Here is a 20057-nt window from a genome sequence, read left to right on the forward strand (position 1 = left end):
GAGCGGATTGACACAGCATACACTCGTCATTCACTAGTCGTTTGCTCTGGCATGGCAACGCCGGCTCACTGCAGGAAGCGGTGCAGATTGTAGATGTAACGTCGCGGAATCTGGGGTATGACTGCAAACCCGCAGGGAAGTAGCAGCCCAAGCCCGATAGATGACCTGTAGTAGTAACCCTTACTGAACCCTCGTATACTCCAACTCAGTATACCCCGTAACCCCAACCCCATCAAGACCCTCATCCACCACGGCCCTTTCCAAGCTCTCCCGCAACCGCCGCAACTCAAATTCCCCAAAATAGTTCGGCTCCGGCGAGACCTTCCGGAACCCCGCGCCCTCAAACAGCGCCAAACTCCGCTCATTCGCCTGCCCGATCTTCACACTCAGGCAGGCGAACCTCCACGGCCGCGGTGGTTGCTGCAGCCCAGAAACCGTCATGGCCTGCAACGCGGCGGCATCGCCCGCCACAAACTCCTCCAGGATCTCGGCCTCGTGGTCCACGATGTACCGGAGGAAGGTGTAGAGCGCGGCCTTGCCGAACCCGCGCCGCTGGTTGCGCTTCTCGGCGATCATGAGCTCGATCTCCCCGACGAGTTGCGGGTCCGATTCCCCTTCTTCACCGTCGTCGACGCGGAGGAAGAGGTTGATGTCCCCCACCATGTGGCGGGGTTCGTCGGCGGTGTGGTCGTCGAGTTTTATGACCTCACCTTCTCCAGCGGAGTCAGAGGAGGAGCTCGTTGGTGTTGTTGTAGGTTGGCAGACGATGAATGTCAGTTTGTCCGGGTCCTGGCGCCAGCTTTGTTGCATGGCGTACTCCTCCTCTAGGGAGAGGGGCTCAGAAGCCGTGGCTTCTTGAATTTCCTAATTATCCTGGATTAGTTGATATGCTTGCCCTAATTTGGGGTTTGCATTGATGAAGAGCCAGAAAAAGTACGCGAGGAGGTTCAAGGAGGTATAAGACACAGATCTATCTTACCTCATCCTTCATCCATTCATGATATTTGGGGACATGCCACTTGGAGTACGGTACAAGCAACACCTTGGAGGTTGAAATGGCTATATAGATCCGGGTTTTAGGAGCCTTGGCTGGGACTAACATATCGGCGGAAGGTTTCCCGGCTGCTTACCTGTCTTTTCGTTGAGTAACATCTTTGCCAATTGTCGTCCAATCTATTGATTTATCCTAGGTATCTGTTGCAGGTTGAAGCTGCGGAGACCCTCCGTGTAGATTTGGTTGATGGTTGGGTTGTATGCAGTCAAAAATCCACAATTTGGGCGACGAACCGTAGCTTTTCCGCGCAGGTCTTGGCACCGGGCCGGCTCTCTCAAGGAAACTATACAATCGTCGGAGCGTATGCGCCAGGATCCAAAATTGGTGGTATAAAGAGTACATTAGGGTATTCATGATATCTATAGTTGTTTTTCTTTTTGTTTGCGCCGGAAGTCGGAGCATATCATTGTTTTTCTTGTTGGCCGGCGAACGCTCCAAACTTGACCACTTCAACTTCTAGTGTATCGATATCAACCAAGACTAGCTCGCCAGTCTCTCTGAATTTGGGGATCGATAGAAGACGAACCCGCGGCCCGGAAATATCGTCCTCGGTGCCTGTCATTTTTGTGTCTGCGCCGTTTAGTTTCAGGGGCATATCGCCCTCAATGACCGCGGTCTTGAAGCGCGGTTGGTTGCCGGCAAAGAAGATATGGGGACAGGTTTCGATAACAAAAGGATCATCTGTTTGGAAAGGATACGACCCTGTTGCAATCAGGTTAGCTCGATCGTCCGACACGTAACACGGTAAATCGAGCTTACATATGGTGTCAGGCGCGGTTGGGACTCCACACCTCCAACGCAACATGGCCTCCATTATCCGCACCCGGGCCTCAACATCACCATCTGTAGAGGCGACCTTTCCTTCACGATCTGAGAAATTCAGATAGCGAAGGACGTCATCCACATTTTGACCGCTGCTGCCCCACAGACGCCACCCTTCAACATCGCCTTCCCATGGATTCGTCACACTGTCAAACCAGCCGGGTTCCTGCTTCTCGTCTCCGGCCGGGGGTGGAGCGCAGTATGCTCTGGCTCGTGGGAACATGGCACGGTGGATGCCTTGCTGTGGGAGAGAGAAATTGGCGGGATCGGTATCACCGGGCATCAGAGTAACAGGTATGCTGGGTAAAATCTCTGCCAGGAAGGAGTCTAGCTGCGTGATTGGCGATGCGTTGTATGCGGAAGCGTCGTATCCGTACTTCTTGGTGCCCGCTTTCTTCTTCGCAGCGGCTTCATCTTCGGCACTAGCATCGGTAGTCATATTAGTACCGATCGAGTTTCCAGCAATGACCAGTCTCGTGATCGCAGAGGGTTTCGGTGGCGAGTTATCATCCTGCTCCGTCGAGAAGTTCCCTGCATAGCCCAGGAGATAGTCCGTCAAGAGTTCTAATGCGAGGGTATCACTCGATGTGCCTGTGATGCTGAGGCCGCTAACGAATGCAATTTTGCCCTTGCTAGACTCTTTCTGTGTCGAATCCACCTCATCCCTCTCCCAGCGAGGAGGCTGTCGAGGCAAATCAGGCACCTTGATGTCAATGACCTCGAAGTCACCATTGGCATTCTCCGTTCCCAGGACCGCAATGATAGCGCCGGTCGCAAGCTGTGTAGAGCTGAGCGAATTGCCCGTCAGGCGTAGTCGTCCGGATTCATCTTCCAACATGATTTGTGTCAATTCGGGGTGGGCAGGGTCTTGATAGGTCGGGCGAGGAGGAGGGGCGAGAGTGTAGTTCTTTCGATGCGAAGTCAGTTGAAGGACACGTGCGCGTATGTGCTGATCGAGTGTTCCTTACCTCCTTGGTCAAATCGTCCAAAATATTGGGCTTCAGTGGCATATCCATGTAAATGGTTCCTGCAACCCAGCAGAGCTCTCCCTGTCGTACATCTAGCACTCTTTCCACACGACGTGCATTTTCTCCCGCGATCTGTAGGCGAAAGCGCAATTAGCAGCTTACCCTCAGGCTGGGTCGGTTGGACAAATCCCGTATCAGAGCTTTGCTCAACCATGAGCAAGGGATTGTTGTACTGACGCTAAATCCTTCCCACGCCTCCACGGCAATTTCTTCGACGGCGGGCTTCAACTTGGCCAGTCGCAAGAAATACATGTCGCCATATTGTTGCTGGTAGTGTCGGTCTTGTCCACTGGGTAGTCGGAACGTATCTAGAGGGTTGTAATAGGAGGGTTCACGATAAACGGGCTCGAACTCCTGATCGCTGGACGGACAGAATGTCAGTGATGTCGTCGATCGCTAATGTAATATGCGGACAAGCGAACCTTGGAGCGCGAAGAAACTGGTTCTCTGAAATGTTGGGCGTCATTTCGAAGGCTGTATGTGTGTCGCATAGAAGCCGCAGAGAGACCAGCTGCAAAGGCGAGTTGGGGGGGTTGTTCGACGCAGCGGACGGAGGCAGCTGCGGTCGGTGTATTGATTATCTTCGGGTCTGTCCTTCAGCCAACGCGAACCACGCGTCTTTTGGCGTTCGGTAATTACAGTCCCGCTTTGGGGTTGGTCCAGAAACTAGGTACCTACGTACATGCTATGTGATAATAGTTATCAAATGTTGCATTGCTACTGTTTCCAGTGAGAATTGCTCTCAGGTTGTATTAGTACCCATGAAAGTATTTTTTGCCTAGTCTCAAATCCTCCTCCACGAACCTCCTCTTAAAATAACCCTTCATATGCCTAGCCACTGGAATACTTCGGTGCATGTCACAAATGATGAAGCAACCAAGGTAGTAATGCTTAACGCCGCTGACATTAACAGAGCAATCATGGAAAAAGCCATTTTATGCTCATACCTAAACTTATGTCAGAATGCCACAGGGATCACGCATTGGCCTGAAGATAGGGAGTGCCTTGAGAGCATTCCCGGCTTCACCTGGCATGTTCGCACCCTTCACCAGAGCTTCGTTAACGCCTGTAGGCCGACTTGATGATGCGATCTCTCTCTCTCTCGCCCTGACATTGTCGCCCACGGTAGTTCTGGCTAGGGGGTCTTGAGAACCATGTTCCCACTTCAGGCCACCTTTCTGTGGTATCCAGGAAGGAGCTCGACATGACCGGCCCATAGTCAACCAAGTATTGAAGTACCGAGCTCTTGCCATGCCATCTCAGACATAACATACCTCGCATGCTTGATCTTCCCAAGCTGGAATTCAGTCGCCTACATATAGGCGTTTGATGCCCCTCCTTCGCGTCGCGGGCTATTGATCATTGTTCACCGATGGTAGAATGACCTTCTGCTCCTTATCCTTTACATCGCGTTAAACCAAGCCAAATCTGCTATCACCACCTCTGCCGAAGATGAGGGTCTCACTTCTAATCACCTACCTATTGCGCAGCTTCATGGCTATCAGCCTCTTCGCTAGCGTTTTCACCTCAGCTTATCCTGGGACTTTCCTACACAGTCTACCATCAAACCTACTGCGCAGAAGCCTGCCAGCCTCGCTTGCAACAGCACCATTAGGTGCGGTAGGGTATCGGCCTCCTCCAGGACCTGTTCATCGACCGACCACGACAACCACCATCCCCGCCGGTGCGACAGCGTTTTCCCAGAAGTTGAGCGAGAATGGAGGCATTGGGGATGCAGGGTAAGTGCTGCATATTCAGGCCATCCCGAATCCTATGGAAAAGCGCATCACTGACCTGTCGTATCTGAGTAGCTCGGAGAAGAATGTGATAGTCTTGGTCGGCACAGCGACGAAGAATCAGGCCGTGCTTCAAGCAACACAGACGGCGATGGCGGGAAGGAGTACGACGTTGGAATCAAGTCTTGTCGTACTCTCGGTTGTTTTGTGTCTTTTCATCTCTTGAAAATGGTTCCAAGAGCGTTATGCGCTGCGCGCAAGCTGTTATCTTTTGACCGGTGTCTCTCAGACTTCGCATTTCACTGTCAATAAGTATGGATTAATTTGATTGTATAACTTGTCAGACATCTCAGTTCTAGACTGGGATTAGTTTCATGATGCAGCTACCTAGTCCAATACAGCCGGTAGTGGTCCAAGGTGTGGTCAAACAGAAAGGCAACATGCGACATAGTTCTCCGTACATGTCGCATAAGAGCATAAGAGCATAAGAACACCAAATATGCCGAGCAGCGGACCTGTGATGGATGGTGCCTCGGTCCGGTCGGGAGCTTCCCCGCATTTGTCCAGGCACAGCGTCGATCAGATGGTTCGGGGGAACTCCCACCTCACAGATAAAACCCGGGGCTTTGAAAAGTCGCCATGGGCCATGAACCATGCATCAATGCATCTACAATCCATCTCAATTCTCGTCTAGAGTCACCTCGTCATACTCCTACTCATTGAGAATCTCCTAGATCTCGCGTTACACGGCCAGCAAGCAGCGAGTGCTACTCCTATACCTCCAAACTCACCACCACCACCACCACCACCACCACCACCACAACCCAATAAAACCCAACACCACAGCCAAATTCCAATCACCCAGAGACCCAACAACAATCATGTCCCTCCAAACCCCGCTGTGCGCCCTCCTCAACATCCAACACCCCATCCTTCTCGCAGGGATGGCGCGGGCCTCCAGCGCGCCGCTGGCGGCCGCCGTCTCCAACGCAGGGGGACTAGGCACCGTCGGGGGGCTGGGCTACACGCCATCGCAGCTCTCGGAGATCCTGACCGAGTTAAAGTCCCAGCTGCGGGACCCGTCGCTGCCGTTCGGGGTGGACCTGGCGCTGCCGCAGGTGGGCGGCGGGGCGCGCGCCACGAACCACGACTACACGCACGGGCAGCTGGACCAGCTGATCGAGGTGGTGATCGCGCAGGGGGCGAAGCTGTTCGTGTCGGCGGTGGGCGTGCCGCCGGCGCACGTCATCACGCGACTGCACGACGCCGGCATCCTGGTGATGAACATGGTTGGGGCGCCCAAGCACGCCGAAAAGGCGCTGGCGCGGGGCGTGGATATCGTGTGCGCCCAGGGCGGCGAGGGCGGCGGGCATACGGGCGACATCCCCTTCTCGGTGCTCATCCCGGCTGTTGTGGATGTCGCGCAGCGGTACCGGAGTCGGCTGACGGGCCAGCCGCCCCTCGTGGTCGCGGCGGGTGGCGTGAACGATGGCCGCAGTCTGGCGGCGGCGTTGATGCTGGGGGCCGCGGGCGTTTGGGTCGGGACGCGCTTCGTGGCGTCCGAAGAGAGCGGGGCCAGTCGGCTGCATAAGGAGGCCGTCGTGGGCGCCACCTATGGGGATACCATGCGGACCCTCGTCGTGTCGGGGCGGCCGCTGCGGGTTTTGCCGAATGAATACGTCAAGGACTGGGAGAGGCGGCCGGAGGAGATTGCTCGCTTGACGGCCCAGGGCATTGTCCCCATGGAGTATGACCTCAAGAACGATAAGGATGTCGACTTACCGTTCCTGATGGGTGATGTTTCAGCGAATGTGGCCAGTATCAAGCCGGCGGCTGAGATTGTAAAGGAGATGGTCCAGCAAGCTGTCGAGATGCTGAAGAAGGGGAGCTCCTACATACAAGGCCCGGCCAGTAGACTATGAGGCTTCGGGTAGAATTCTCCGTGGTAGTTGGCATGACATAACTTTGTGTGGTATTTTCTCATGGTAACGTAATAAGTACGTCCGGATGCTGGTGATCTAGCATGTACAAGTACACGAACAGAAATAAAAATGAACAAAACGTCAAAGGATCGCAACTCGCAAAGGGCCTATGGCTCTGACAGTGCTTACTGCAATTCGATGGCCTTGATGGGTTTTTGGATGAGGAGCCTTAGCACCGATTCTCTTTGCAATACCTGGTGCGACTACAAGTGTTGCATCGAGCAGCGATGGCACCCTACATGAAGAGGCCAGCATTGACATTGTTCGGGTCAACTCATAGCTCTCAGGGAATGTATCATTTCAGCTCATCAGGCCCATGACCCACCCTCAGACTGACGGCAGTGGCGTTAGTGCCGCCAGGAAATCCCTTTGCCATTTGATATCAAGAACAAGCCCAAAAGACCATATTCGAAAACAACTTCTGCGCGGAAAAAAAGGTATTAGTGACATCCGTTGATCATCGCCTTATTTCCGTTGGCTCGCGCTTCCAGCAGATTAGGTGGCGGAGGGGGTCCGAACACAGGCTTCTCGGGCTGCTGAGCAACGTTGCGGTCTCCGTTCAGGTCGCCGTCCCGGCTTTCCAGTTCGTAATCGTCATCGCTAATTCCCTCATCGTCTTCTTCGTCTTCGTAATCCTCGTCGTACTCGCTCTCCGTACCCTCGTCATCGCCTTCCAAATCCGCCGCAAGACCTTGCCCCCGCCCCTGGGCTTGCATTCGTCGGCAGAGCGCTTCGAGATGGTGGCTTTTCTTCCGCCATTTTTCCAGCTCCTCATGGTTTCTTGTGCGCTCCTCGGCCATCTCCAGTATATTGCGATTCGTCTGGTCGTGCTTGCGAGTGAGAGTGAGGTTTTCCTTTTCTAGGCGTTTAGTTTTCTTGGACATTTCTTCCATCTCTTTGCGAAACGTAAGGAAGAGCTCGTTGCTGTTGTTCAGCGTATCCTCCACCTGCCATATTATTACTACCAGCGGTCAAAATAGAGACTTGGCTGGAACAGCCATCAAGCATCAAGCCATACCTGTTTGAACTTTTCGACATAGATGTTGAGCTGGCTGCGCAACTCCGCCTCGGTATGCGAGAAAGTTGACACCTGAGAACTCAATGCCCGGCAGCGGGCAGCTTCGTTCTCCGCTGCTCGCCGTTGTTCTTCGTACTTGGCGGTAAGACATTGTATCTCCGCGTCCTTACTACGGAGCAATGCCTTGTAGTGTAGTTCACGCATTTCGAACTTCTCGCCGATCGTTTTGATCTTCGCACGCAGACTGTGGTATGAAGAGAGCTTTAACATACCAGCTCAATAGGCAGACTGGGGAAGAAAAACTCACGCTTCGTCCAAATCGATATCCACTTTCTCGTTGCGGGGATTTCCTTTGGCAGCCATGACGTCTTGAATATCGTACAAAAGCGAGTCGAGGCGTTCGTTGACGATCAGCCGTGCTTTCTTCTCAGTTTCTTCGAGCTTCTTGTTTTCGTCCTATTGCGTGCACGGTTTCCCTTAGCCCTGGTTCTGCATTGTTCGATTCGGGAATGCGCTGCTGGCGAGTTGTAGCTACCCACCTTCACTTTTTTATTTTCTTTTGTGAGCTCCCTGCACAGCTTCTCGAGTTTGTCCTTCATAGTGACGGTCTTATTCAGTTCCGATTTGCCCTTGTCTTGGTCCTTCTGGAGCTGATCTGCCCGCTTCTTGCTCTTGGCATAATCGCGATCCAGCTTCTTCATGTCGGCCAGAAGTTCGGTATATTTCTTGTGCACAGTCTCGAGCCGCGTCATCGGGGATTCGATATTGTTGAGGAGTTGATTGAGATCTCTCGTGGCTTTCTTGACCTCGCGCTCTGTGGGAGTATCAGCAACCAGATTCGTTCACGTTTTAACAGCCAGATTCAATGGCGTGATCGATACACCAGGCGTAGAATTCAGTGGATGCACGCACCAATCTCGGCCTCTTGGTCCTTCTCTCCGGCAGCATCTTGCTCCAGCTGCGAGATTTTGGCGGCCAGCAGCTTCGAGGTCTCATTCGGATCTGCAACCTTCTTCCCCTGCTTTTTCTTGGACATGGCCGCGGACGACATGGTTCGCTGTTTGTCGTAAGAATATTTATAAAGGTATGCGGTTGTGATGCTGTTGAGGGTGGTCGCGTGGCCAATTCTCAGCGGTGAAAATTGCCAGGTTGGAACGATTTGACGGAAGATGGCAGGGACGAATGCGTCACTTCCTCCGATAGCCGCGAGGGCAAGACAAGAAGGGAAACTCTTCGCGGCGACAAAGCGAACAATAGTCGGTAGGAGGTGTTATGATTGCAGGCAACTCGTATCCACCCGGCGAGTCTAGTGGAGAACCTCGGTGGCCTCTTCCTATAATTGCAGAAGTCGGAGGTAACGGGAACCCACGAAGGTTGACTAGAATGCAAGTCCTGCAAAGCCAACCGGAAGCTCACTTGCGGGAGGCGTCGGGATCCGACAGCGAAGGCGTGCCTTTGCTTTTAAGGCGGAACGAAACGAAAGGTATTGGGCGAGAGTGTCGACTGCGAGAAGAGTCGACAGACGAACGGGTCACTCTTCGAGGAACTTGCCGGGGAAGATTGGATGGAATAGTCGTAAGAGGGGGGGATGCGCACTTGACCTGCACTAGCCTCTTTCGAAAACTTCTCTTGGCACCGTCCGTCGCTTTCTGCCCGCCTGTCTTTCTAAGCAATTGAATCGCGCCGACGGAGCTACTTTCCAACACTCAAACCACTTTTCCATTTCTTTCCTGTCTTTCTCATTCTGTATACTTATCCCCTTCTCTACTTCTCTGGGCATTCATTTGTTCCAATCTCTTAGTCTGCAACCCTTGGTCTAGCGGAGTATAATCGGTTCTTAGTTGCGCGTCCCAGATCTTCGCACTCATCTCCGAGGTGCCTGGTCTGTCCGGTCCACGGCCACCGACAACCTTCGGTGCGCAAAGAAGCTGCCGCGGACTCGCTAAAGTACGTCAGTTGTGCCGTACTCTGTGAAAGAACCGCTGCGCGCGTATTCAGAATCTCGAAACGAGTCACCATGTTGCGCTCAACTCTCGGGGCGAGCAGAGGCCTCTTGCCTGCTTTACCGAAGTCGACCAATGGACGGCTGCTGGGTTCTGGCAACACTTCGCTTCGCTGGGTCCATATCAGAAGATCTGCTTCAACCGTCACAAACCTAGACAACTTTCCCGGAATCGGGGACAAGATTCACGGCTTCACTGTTCAAGAAAAGAAACATGTACCGGAGTTACACCTGACGGCCGTCCGTTTAACGCATGACAAGACCGACGCGGACTACCTCCACGTGGCCAGGGAAGACAAGAACAATGTGTTTGGAATTGGCTTCAAGACCAATCCCCCGGATGCTACCGGCGTTCCCCATATCCTAGAGCATACCACGCTCTGCGGTAGCCAGAAGTAAGTACATTTCGACGGCTGTGAGCATACTTTCCACGTCGCACTAGAACGATAGCTCACATATCACCACACTTTAGATATCCTATCCGCGACCCTTTCTTCAAGATGCTTCCCCGCTCGCTGTCGAACTTCATGAATGCATTCACTTCCGCCGACCACACCACATATCCTTTCGCTACCACGAATCAGCAGGACTTCCGGAACCTGCTCTCGGTGTACCTGGACGCCACCTTCCACCCTCTGCTTAAGGAGGAGGATTTCAGACAGGAGGGTTGGCGGTTGGGGCCAGAGGACCCCCGTGCTATCGAGGGTCAGACGGCTCACAACCCCGAGGACATCCTCTTCAAGGGCGTCGTATACAACGAGATGAAAGGACAGATTTCGGACGCAAACTACCTCTATTATATCAAATATAAAGAGAGCATCATCCCGGCACTGAAAAACTCGGGTGGTGATCCCCAGTACATTACCGATTTGACGCACAAGCAACTAGTCGACTTCTCCAAGCGCAACTATCACCCCAGCAACGCTAAAATCTTCACATATGGCGATATGCCTTTGACTGACCATCTCGAGCAAATCGGCAAGGTTTTGGATGGATTCCAAAAGGGTGAAGCGGATACGTCTATCAAACAACCTATTGACCTTAGCAAGGGTCCTAAGAGTGTGACTGTTCCAGGCCCCATCGACACATTCGCTGGTGAAGACAAGCAGCACAAGACATCAACATCGTGGTACATGGGAGATTCTACTGATGTTGTGGAGGCTTTCTCGGCCGGAATTGTATCTTCTCTGCTCCTGGATGGTTATGGCTCACCTATGTATCGGGCTTTGATTGAAAGTGGCCTTGGCTCTTCCTTTAGTCCCAACACAGGACTCGATACGTCCGGCCGCGTGCCGGTTTTCTCTGTCGGTGTGACTGGTGTCAGTGAAGAATCGGCTTCTCAGGTCAAGACCGCTATCCAGACTGTCTTTGAGGAATCGTTTGCTACCGGATTCAGTGATGAGAAGGTCCAAGGTATCCTTCACCAGCTTGAACTTTCCCTCAGGCACAAAACGTCAAACTTCGGCATTGGTGTCATGGAGAAAACAATTTCCTCTTGGTTCAATGGATCCAATCCCATGAAAGAGCTAGCTTGGAATGAAGTGATTGATGAGTTCAAGAGGAGGTATGCGCAGGGCGGCTATCTGGAGTCATTGATGCAGAAGTATCTTATGAATGATAATTGTCTGACATTTACGATGGTTGGCACACCTACGTTTAACAAGGAGCTTGACGACCAAGAATTGGTGCGGAAGGAGACAAAGCTCAGTCAACTCGCTGAACAGCATGGGTCCATGGAAAAGGCTATTGCCCAGCTAAAGGCGGAGGAACTTCAGCTGCTAGAGGTTCAAGAAAAGGCACAGAATGCTGACCTGAGCTGCTTGCCTTCCCTTCGGGTGTCCGACATCTCGCGCGAGAAGGAGCGCAAGCCCGTTCGGGAATCCAAGGTTGACGGCGTGGATGTTCTTTGGCGTGAAGCCCCTACCAACGGCTTGACCTATTTCCAGGCTTTGAACACATTCGATGGCCTCCCTGATGACCTTCGGTTGCTGATGCCACTTTTCAACGACTGTATCATGCGACTTGGTACAGCGAATCGATCCATGGAGCAATGGGAGGATTTGATCAAACTGAAGACCGGGGGTATCTCCACATCCACGTTCCACACAGCTTCCCCAACGGCGCTTGGAGAATTTAATGAAGGTCTTCAATTCTCCGGATCTGCTCTGGACAAGAATATCCCCGACATGTTACAGATACTGACCACCCTTGTGACCGAAACCGACTTCACAAGTCCCAGTGCACCCGCGATGATTCAAGAGTTGCTCCGCATGACAACCAATGGTGCCCTGGATGCCGTTGCAGGAACGGGTCACCGTTTCGCTCTCAATGCGGCTGCGGCAAACCTCTCGCGCAGTTTCTGGGTACAAGAGCAGCAATCCGGTCTCGCACAACTGCAGGCAACAGCCAACCTCCTGCGGGACGCGGAAACGTCGCCCGAGCGCTTGGCAGAGTTGATCGAGAAGCTCCGCACAATCCAAGCTTTCGCCATCTCTAGGTCGTCCGGTCTTCGTGTCCGCATGGTTTGCGAGCCTGAGAGCGCCGGCCAGAATGAATCCGTGTTGCAGAAGTGGTTCGCGGGTTTGCCCCAGGTTCGCTCGCCCACAGCGGCCTTTGACTCCCCAGTGAGGGATTCCAAGATGATTAAAACGTTCTTCGACATGCCATACAAGGTGTACTATTCAGGTCTAGCCATGCACACTGTTCCATTTGTGCACTCCGCTAGCGCCAAGCTTAGTGTTCTTTCTCAACTCCTGACGCATAATTACCTCCATCCGGAGATTCGTGAAAAGGGTGGTGCCTACGGTGCAGGAGCCAGCAACGGCCCAGTCAAGGGAATGTTTGCCTTCACCAGCTACCGGGATCCCAATCCCACCAACACCCTGAAGGTGTTCCAAAACAGTGGAATTTTCGCCCGAGACCGGGCTTGGTCGGAGCGGGAGCTCAACGAGGCTAAGCTGGGTATCTTCCAAGGCCTTGACGCCCCAATGAGCGTCGACGAGGAAGGTGCAAGGTACTTCATGAGTGGTGTGACCCACGAAATGGACCAGCGCTGGAGAGAACAGGTCCTTGATGTTACCGCAAAGGATGTAAACGAGGCAGCACAAGCCTTCCTGGTTGATGGCTCCCAGCGATCTGTCTGCCTGCTAGGCGAGAAGAGAGATTGGATAGAGTCCGATGGTTGGGATATGCGAAAGCTTTCCATGACTGTAGCAGAGGAGGGACTCGAACATGCCGAAGATGCCGCTGCATCTGCTTAAATCTGCAGATATCGAGTCCTTGAGACTGCGCCAAACATGACACCCCAACACCTCTGACCTGATGACTTCCATCATGGCGTTTCATTGTTCGCCATGTGTACCATATCTTCCAATGTATTTTTATGATGTCCGCCCTCTTTAAAAGATCATGTATATAGAATTCTGTCGGCATAATACCCTTCTCACTCTTCTCTCGGCTGTCTTGGTTTCGTTGCCACTTTCCCCAACTACTTCACAAACGCGCATTTCAAGAACAACCTACCCCATCTCCACTCGAAATACCATGTTGGCAGATGGTTGGTCCTCCTATAGGAGCACGCGCAAGATCAACAAGAATGTGAACCTGAGGCTGACGAGTCTCTCTAGGCCTCATGGTACACTTCTCATTTCCGTTTTTCAGACCCTCCTTGACTTCCTTGAAGCCTACGCAAGGCGGACTAGAAACGTGAGAACAGGCGTAGCTTAGCCAGGACCACTTTGTATGTGTGGATTGTCCACAATTCGATCATTGGCGAAGGTCCGGGCGTATTACAATTGGACCCTCGTATATAGACGGGAGGTATCTACTTATCAGCATGAATGAAAATGTCGAGTCATATCGATTAGCCCCGGCTCACGTGGTGACGGACTACTTGTTCTTAGTTTCTTAGTGTCGCGCAACACTTGCTTGTTCACTTTCATCTTGTCGAAGGATTACCTGCAATATAAGACTACAATTTCTCACTCTCGTGCCCAAGAGCTGAAAGCGCATGCACAGCAACAAGTAATGCGACGATGAAAAAGACTGGCGCTACTGCCCATGGGCCTAAACCGACTAAAGCATGCGGCAAGTTGCATATGCCTAAGCCTTTCAAGTTCGAGCCAAAGTGGTGAACTAATGCACTCTAATAGTCAACTGCCGCAGATTGAAGGTCAGTTAGTGGTTTATGCATCCTTAAATAAAACATACATCAACGCTGCTGACTGCCTACGAGATGAAATGCGTGGCTGACGGCAAGCCGCCATGCCGTCGATGTCGTCACACCAATGCTGCCTGCATCTTCAGACCTAGATCAAATGTGAGGCTGTTTGACTTTGAATCTGCCCGTAGATATCAATCTCTGCTTACAATGCTTAGGCTGCAACTACAGCTCGAGACTTGGGGCCCATACTCCAGACATCAATGGATCCCAGCCCCGAGATGCCGTCGATCCTCAGCCGATTAGATCGCATCGAAAGAAGATTAGGTATATACCAAAGAGAAGACTCGTTGCCGCTTATCAGTGAAGGCTTAGATGATGACGAGAGAACCGGGTATCCTCGCCTATGGAACGCTGTCAAACATCTGAAGAGCATCACGCGGCCACCTCAGGAGGATGCGATCTGGACCCGTCCTATCGTCAGACACCTCTGGAACTCGTACGTGAGCAGTTCGCCATCAACGCCTCTCTGTGTCAGGGCTGAGCCGATTGACACCCACTCAGCTTCGTCGAGAACCTGCCACTCCTCCACTTCCTCAAAGACCAAAGCGCATTCGCTGCGCCATCTCCCCTTCTCCTAGCGTCCATCCTCTACATATCTGCCTTGCATGGACCTTCGAAAGACCTCGGCGAGTTTGCAAAGGGCTATTTCGTCGCTCAAAGCTGCGCCATCGCCGAGCTCGTCCTCCCATCTAATATACTCCCCCACAACAGCCCCCAAACCACCCAATCCCCAACTGAGCCCATAGCCTACCAAAACATTCTCGGTCTCATCATGGCCAGCCTCAGCTCCGAAGCCTACGTGCCCGTCACCGGACACTGGATCGCCCTGGCTTACCGCCTCTTCCTCGATCACACCCTTCCCACCACCGCAGAAACCGGCACGAGTCAGGACTGGAGCGGCCTCTTCTCCGGCCTCCAGGTCATCGACATCGAGCACGCGTCCATGCACATGTGCTGCCCTTTGCTGCCGGTACACCCTCCAACCGCAGCCCTCACTTCCGCCCACAGCAACGACAACGAGGATGAAGAGCATGCCTTCCGCGGCCTCACGCAGATGATGCACCAAGGCCTCAGCCACTTCGTCGGCCGGGGCCTTCCCACGATCTGGTCCTTCGTGAGCAGCGCAAGGGAATCCGAGAATTCACCCTCAATCCGAACCTCCTTCACGGACGAAGACGCCCGTGTCATCCGCCTGTGGGCGAGAAAGTTGGACGATTGGCTGATCAGGTATAACAGGACATCGCGTGAGTGGACACCCCCATCCCCTTCCTTATTCCTTATCATCAAGACACCTCCCTGGACAAAACTCAAAACGCTGCAATCAACTTTTTCACCGCTTACCCAAATCCAGAGCGAACCCCCTCCAACCGCCAAGGCATCCTCATCCTCCTCCAATACCACCTGCACAAGCTCTACGTGCTGTCGATCTACCACCCAGCACGGGGCTTCGATCTAGGCTCCTCAGCGGATATCGCGCCGGCCGAGAGACACGAGTTGCTGGTGTCCGCTCGCGCGGTGGTGCGGTTGCGGTTGGATGACTCGAGCATCTGGTCGAATTGGGACTTGATCGTACGGTCCCCTTACAACCTCCCCCCCAAAAAACACACGTGAGAAACACCAAACAAATATCCGAACAAGACGAATAACATACATAGATGATCACCTTCGCAGCCATGCTACTTCTTCGCGGGATCGAGGACGGTATGTCCCACCCAGACGGTACGTTTTTCTTCTTTCATAAAAGAAATTCTTGAATCCAATCTTCTAATCACGAATTCACCCTGAATACCAAATTCGAGAATTCAAAACACTTGCTAATCCATCTCCACAATCTGTGCTGTGAGTCAGACCGCTACTTGATCGAAAAACACATCGCCAAGCTGAAACCAAGCCATCCGTCCATTCCAAGCATCCACCACGTCCTGGCGGAGCGCCTCGAATCCAATCTGCAGGCGATGCACACCCCGCCGGAGGTAGCGTTGAATGCCAGCTTCCCGCCGCCCGAGTCAGAGGCGGGGGACTACTCCTGGGCCATTTTTGATCAGGAAATCTTGTCGCTGGCGAATCCGCCATGGTTGTTCGAGGATATTCCTGGCGGCGGCGGCGGCGGCGGCGGCGGCGCGGAGCAGATGCAGAAACGCGCGGACCAGTTCGTGTCATCGGAGGGGTTGGCTATGGGCGGTGGTGGTGGTGGTGTGGGGGTTATGGAAGGCGGATATCATCTGTGATGTTGCGTGTGTTTTACCAGAACAACATGATTCATAACCTGCTCTGCACATGCAGCTGGTCCCCTAATGAAAGGCACAATCTCTCTCGTAAGTCATTTCATATTACATATTCCACTAATACTATAGATAATCTTGCAGTAACTGCGTATGTGGCAAAGCATTATTAACCCAGTGCCCAAGGTTTGACCCGCAAACCATGATGGGCGACAGTGTGCCCTTTAACTTGCATTGTGAGTAGCACAGCCATTGAGAGGAATTTAAATTCAATGGTGTTCAGTGTCAGTGGTTCATGCCGAATCATGGTCGTTGTCCTGGCCATGGGAGCCGCTATTTGGTGATGCAACGATCGAATCGTGGGTGTCGGGTGTTGTAGGGAAAGGCGGGAATGGTTCGGTTTGTGAATTGTCTTCGGATGTTATTGATAACGGCCATGATTCAGAACGACCATTGAGACTTTGTGTAGGAGGGTCTTCTGCTGGTGACCCAGGCGTGGACTGGTGAGTGTCTTGGTGGGTTACATCTGATGACGTGCCATGATTCGCCGATGGAGAAAGCTAGTGAAATGGAGTTAGAGCATAGTTTTGAAGACCGCGCAAGGCAGTGCAACTGCCAACGACTAACCTGATGATCAAGACCACGGTTCGATGCCAAGTGCTGTGCGGCCAGCCGTTTCCTTGCAATCTCCGATTCTTCTTCATACGCCGCCTGCTCCTCCTCCTCCTTCTTGAGATCGGCCAATGAAGGTGTGCTATCGTCACGGGTGATATCTACGTAGGACTCCTGCGGGGAACGAAGCCGGCTGCTCCGCTGTTTCTTCTGCTTCTTCTTGGAGGCCTTGGACGAACTGGTGGTCCCCAGACTAAACGTTCCGGACGCGGACCGCATGCTCGCCGGCTTATCCCCGATCATGTCGATCGAGTCCAATCCCGTTCCTCGACGGCTGCCCAGAGCCATGGCGAACTCATCATCCAACGGCACAGCATCCTCTTCGTCATCGCTGGGAATCAAATCCCCGCGCGAACTCAGCGAGTTCGTGGTCTCCCGCGACGACTGGGTCGAACTCCGATACCGGCCTTTGCTCCCGGACGGCTGGGCATCGTAATCCTCCGCTGCCTCCATGAGCGGCTCATCCTCGTAGACGTGCCTCCGCAGTCCCCCCGCCGGATGTTCCTGCAGGTCCGCCGCCGAGGGACGGTATTTCAGTCCGCGCGCCCCGAAGCGCCAGGGGAACCGCTCGAGGAATCCCAGGAACGAGGAGCTGGGGATGACGGTTGGGTCATTCCGTTCATCTTGGGCCAGAGCCGTGCTCTTCCGACGGACACGCCGCGTCCCGTAGCTCATCCGTCTCTGCCGGCGAGGCTGCTCGGCACCGCCACGGGCCAAACCACTGCCAGCCAGCAGGCGGTCGAGTTCATCGGTGCCCCATCCCAACAGTCCAGCATTGGAGTCCTCGTTGTCCCAATCGTCATAGAAGTCAAAGTTCGCTTCCGCGCGGCCGCGTCGGCGCCGACGCAGCTGGTCCTCCCGGGTTGGAAGACAGGGTGCCGTGCAGCTGTAGACGCAGTTGCCGATGGCCGTGAAACACGGCAGGATATAGTTGTGAGAGAAGGTGTAGAGGCCCTCCTGGGCTGTCTCGTTTGCGGATTCAAGGTTGTGGGAGATTTGATTTATCCTCTGGCGGACTCGAGGGTCCTTTGATCGCATCATGATGTTAAACCGGGGGCGGGTTTGGGTAGGGCGTGGGCGGTAAGGGACAACGGTTGCTGGCTTAACGTCTTGAACTAATTGTTGTCATGCCACAGCCGAGGGGTAAATAATGATAAGGCTCAGATCACTTTCAATCAAGAACCTCAACCAACTGGGCCCCATCAAGTCCGCGCGACGATGATGGGGGAGAGACTGAAACAGTGAAGTCGGCAGTCGGTTGATAGGTAGAGACCGCATTGGTGGAAAGAGAGATGAGACCTCAGAGATCAGAGATCAGAGAAGACACAACGAATAACCAAAGCAACCAACCAGCCAACCCATGGGAATGGATAGGAATGGCAGCCTGAGGAAGCAAGACGCCGATGTCATCGTTCCCACTCCTTAGTCAGCACCAACGGTCCAAGCACGTGCCCTACGGTCACGGGTCACGGGTCACGGGTCTCGGGTCCACGGGTCGCCTTCCTGTTCGGGATGGGCATCTCTAATCTGTTCGGATGCAGTTCAGGAATTATTCTTCGTGATCATGGTTTATTATATTCGATTCCTAAAAACCCCCAGGTTTGCCAAGCAGAAAGGTGCTGTATCAGTCTCCGCGTTGGTCTGCATCACTACCGATCTCGGGGATGCCTTCCTCACTCAAGATGTGGATTTGCATGTGACCCTGGTCGCTCATGGCACAGGAAAGGTCCTGTATCAGGAACCCATGACATGGAACGCAGGCAAGCGTGAAGTACCGATATCGCTGGGGCCATTCCCCGCCAACCTGTCTCAACACACAGTCGTGCTTGCAGTATCCCCTGCCAACTCCGCCAAGCTGCAGGCACCGTTACCAGACTCACTCATTGGAAAGTCCGAATTTCCGCTAGTTGTATCAGGCTGGAGTGCTCCGTTTGGCGGATCACAGACTTTAGTAGCGGAGAAGCTCGTTGAACGACGCTTTGGGCCAGATGACAAGCTCGGCCTCCGAATCTGGGAAGAAACCGGGAACAGTATCGCCCGGCATATCTGGTGAGACACCTCTTTATCTCCAAGGGGACTGTTGTTCTCAGCTAACTCTCATATGTCCCAGGGATGCAGCGGTAGCGTCAGTTGTCTATCTTCAGAAGATAGTTGCGGGAGACCCAGAGATCTCTGCGCCACCGTTGCAAGCGCTTCTTCGAGGATCGCGCAACGGCCCACTTCACGCCATTGAACTGGGTTCTGGATGTGGCATTGTAGGAATCGCGCTGGCAGAGCTTCTTCCCGAGTGCTTTGTCACGCTGACCGATCTTCCTGAGGTCGAAGAAATTGTGACGAAGAATATTGCGGTTGCGCGACCTGCTAAGTCCTCGGCACTCCAATTTCAAACTCTGGACTGGGATGAGCCGCTGCCAGACGATTTATGCGGTGGCTCCATTGACCTGATCCTGGTCTCAGATTGTACCTACAATGCGGACAGCTTACCTGCGTTGGTCTTGGTGCTAAACCGCTTGCTGCAGATGTCGCCGGATGCAGTCATCCTGGTGGCGTTGAAGAGACGACACGAAAGTGAAACCGTCTTCTTTGATCTCATGCGGTCGGCAAATATCTGCAGTCTGCATCTGGCTCACATGCAGCTTCCATCCGAGCATGATCAACTGGACCAGATTGAACTACATTGCTTTGGGCGAAAGGGAAGGCATCAGGGCTGACAGCAATAGGCGTTGTCGCTATTGCTTTCTCTGGCCTCCGTGACACTCATGCAAAGGGTCAAATCACCCTCCGGCAGGGATGCTTAAAGGCTAACAAGCCACTTCTCGAGCCTCTTGTCGAGCCATCCAACCGCAAGGCATCTTGTCTTCATTAGTGATGCGATCTAACTCATCATTGATTCTAATATGCTTCGGGAACTGACGGTTCTCAAGACCGGTCAATCGCCCATTGAACGACCAAAAGCACATCTAAACACTTGATAACTGGTGGACTAGATGTTCCATACTACGGGAATCAAGAATCACTTGCGATCCTAAGCAATGGCCTGGACTCGATGAATATCATACCCAAGACTATTGTTCACAGTCTCAGTGAGCTTTCATCTTATTCCGCCTTTCAATCAATGGGAATCACTGGGGGAACTACCTGGTCATCCTCTAATAATTCATTCTTGTCTGCCATGTGAACGTAGTTACAATATGAGATCTGACACTTCCAAGTGCTGACTCGACCTGTCTTCGTTGCTGAGTTGCTACCAGTCAACTACTGTGCTTCAGTCCAGTGCGAGCAACCCCATTTTCAAGGCT

General features: G+C 53.1%; 7 protein-coding genes across 7 annotated transcripts; 4 read left to right on the forward strand and 3 right to left on the reverse strand.

Moving 5' to 3' along the window:
* Positions 1-1457: 1457 nt before the first annotated feature.
* ASPACDRAFT_49899 (DNA-directed DNA polymerase delta subunit POL31) lies at positions 1458-3370 on the reverse strand (the record flags this gene model as incomplete). The annotated part of the gene is made up of 5 exons (XM_020202298.1): positions 1458-1756; positions 1814-2783; positions 2845-2976; positions 3082-3265; positions 3327-3370. 5 exons carry the CDS (start codon positions 3368-3370, stop codon positions 1458-1460), a joined length of 1629 nt encoding a protein of 542 aa, XP_020060180.1.
* Positions 3371-5521: 2151 nt separating this feature from the next.
* On the forward strand, positions 5522-6604 carry ASPACDRAFT_1852768 (NAD(P)H-dependent flavin oxidoreductase; the record flags this gene model as incomplete). Its single annotated transcript, XM_020197265.1, has 1 exon — positions 5522-6604. The coding sequence occupies one exon, from the start codon at positions 5522-5524 to the stop codon at positions 6560-6562; it is 1041 nt and encodes a 346-aa protein (XP_020060181.1). The 3' UTR covers positions 6563-6604.
* A 458-nt stretch (positions 6605-7062) lies between these two features.
* ASPACDRAFT_57214 (taxilin) lies at positions 7063-8691 on the reverse strand (the record flags this gene model as incomplete). Its single annotated transcript, XM_020203216.1, has 5 exons — positions 7063-7569; positions 7641-7884; positions 7948-8096; positions 8180-8454; positions 8553-8691. The coding sequence occupies 5 exons, from the start codon at positions 8689-8691 to the stop codon at positions 7063-7065; spliced, it is 1314 nt and encodes a 437-aa protein (XP_020060182.1).
* A 966-nt stretch (positions 8692-9657) lies between these two features.
* Positions 9658-12902, forward strand: cym1 (pitrilysin family metalloprotease cym1; the record flags this gene model as incomplete). The annotated part of the gene is made up of 2 exons (XM_020199044.1): positions 9658-10037; positions 10115-12902. The coding sequence occupies 2 exons, from the start codon at positions 9658-9660 to the stop codon at positions 12900-12902; spliced, it is 3168 nt and encodes a 1055-aa protein (XP_020060183.1).
* A 687-nt stretch (positions 12903-13589) lies between these two features.
* Positions 13590-16575, forward strand: ASPACDRAFT_1852771 (Zn(II)2Cys6 transcription factor). Its single transcript, XM_020197266.1, has 8 exons — positions 13590-13732; positions 13798-13813; positions 13877-13960; positions 14020-14300; positions 14366-15108; positions 15216-15433; positions 15520-15583; positions 15713-16575. The coding sequence occupies exons 1-8, from the start codon at positions 13677-13679 to the stop codon at positions 16090-16092; spliced, it is 1842 nt and encodes a 613-aa protein (XP_020060184.1). The 5' UTR covers positions 13590-13676; the 3' UTR covers positions 16093-16575.
* Positions 16380-17799, reverse strand: ASPACDRAFT_57217 (uncharacterized protein; the record flags this gene model as incomplete). The annotated part of the gene is made up of 2 exons (XM_020203217.1): positions 16380-16646; positions 16714-17799. The coding sequence occupies 2 exons, from the start codon at positions 17797-17799 to the stop codon at positions 16380-16382; spliced, it is 1353 nt and encodes a 450-aa protein (XP_020060185.1).
* Positions 17800-18322: 523 nt separating this feature from the next.
* Positions 18323-19624, forward strand: ASPACDRAFT_39466 (protein N-lysine methyltransferase family protein; the record flags this gene model as incomplete). Its single annotated transcript, XM_020200593.1, has 3 exons — positions 18323-18807; positions 18869-19371; positions 19479-19624. 3 exons carry the CDS (start codon positions 18323-18325, stop codon positions 19622-19624), a joined length of 1134 nt encoding a protein of 377 aa, XP_020060186.1.
* Between the last annotated feature and the right edge of the window lie 433 nt (positions 19625-20057).

Source organism: Aspergillus aculeatus (assembly GCF_001890905.1).
Source record: "Aspergillus aculeatus ATCC 16872 unplaced genomic scaffold ASPACscaffold_2, whole genome shotgun sequence".
NCBI lineage: Eukaryota > Fungi > Ascomycota > Eurotiomycetes > Eurotiales > Aspergillaceae > Aspergillus > Aspergillus aculeatus.

What these genes read in the sequence shown, in the direction of transcription:
- ASPACDRAFT_1852771 (XM_020197266.1), top strand. Translation starts at nt 13,677, where the DNA reads ATGAAAAAGACTGGCGCTACTGCCCATGGGCCTAAACCGACTAAAGCA. An exon ending in TCTTCAGACCTAGATCAAAT is followed by an intron (nt 13,961 to 14,019) that starts GTGAGGCTGTTT and finishes TACAATGCTTAG; the next exon opens with GCTGCAACTACAGCTCGAGA. An exon ending in CGGTATGTCCCACCCAGACG is followed by an intron (nt 15,584 to 15,712) that starts GTACGTTTTTCT and finishes GCTGTGAGTCAG; the next exon opens with ACCGCTACTTGATCGAAAAA.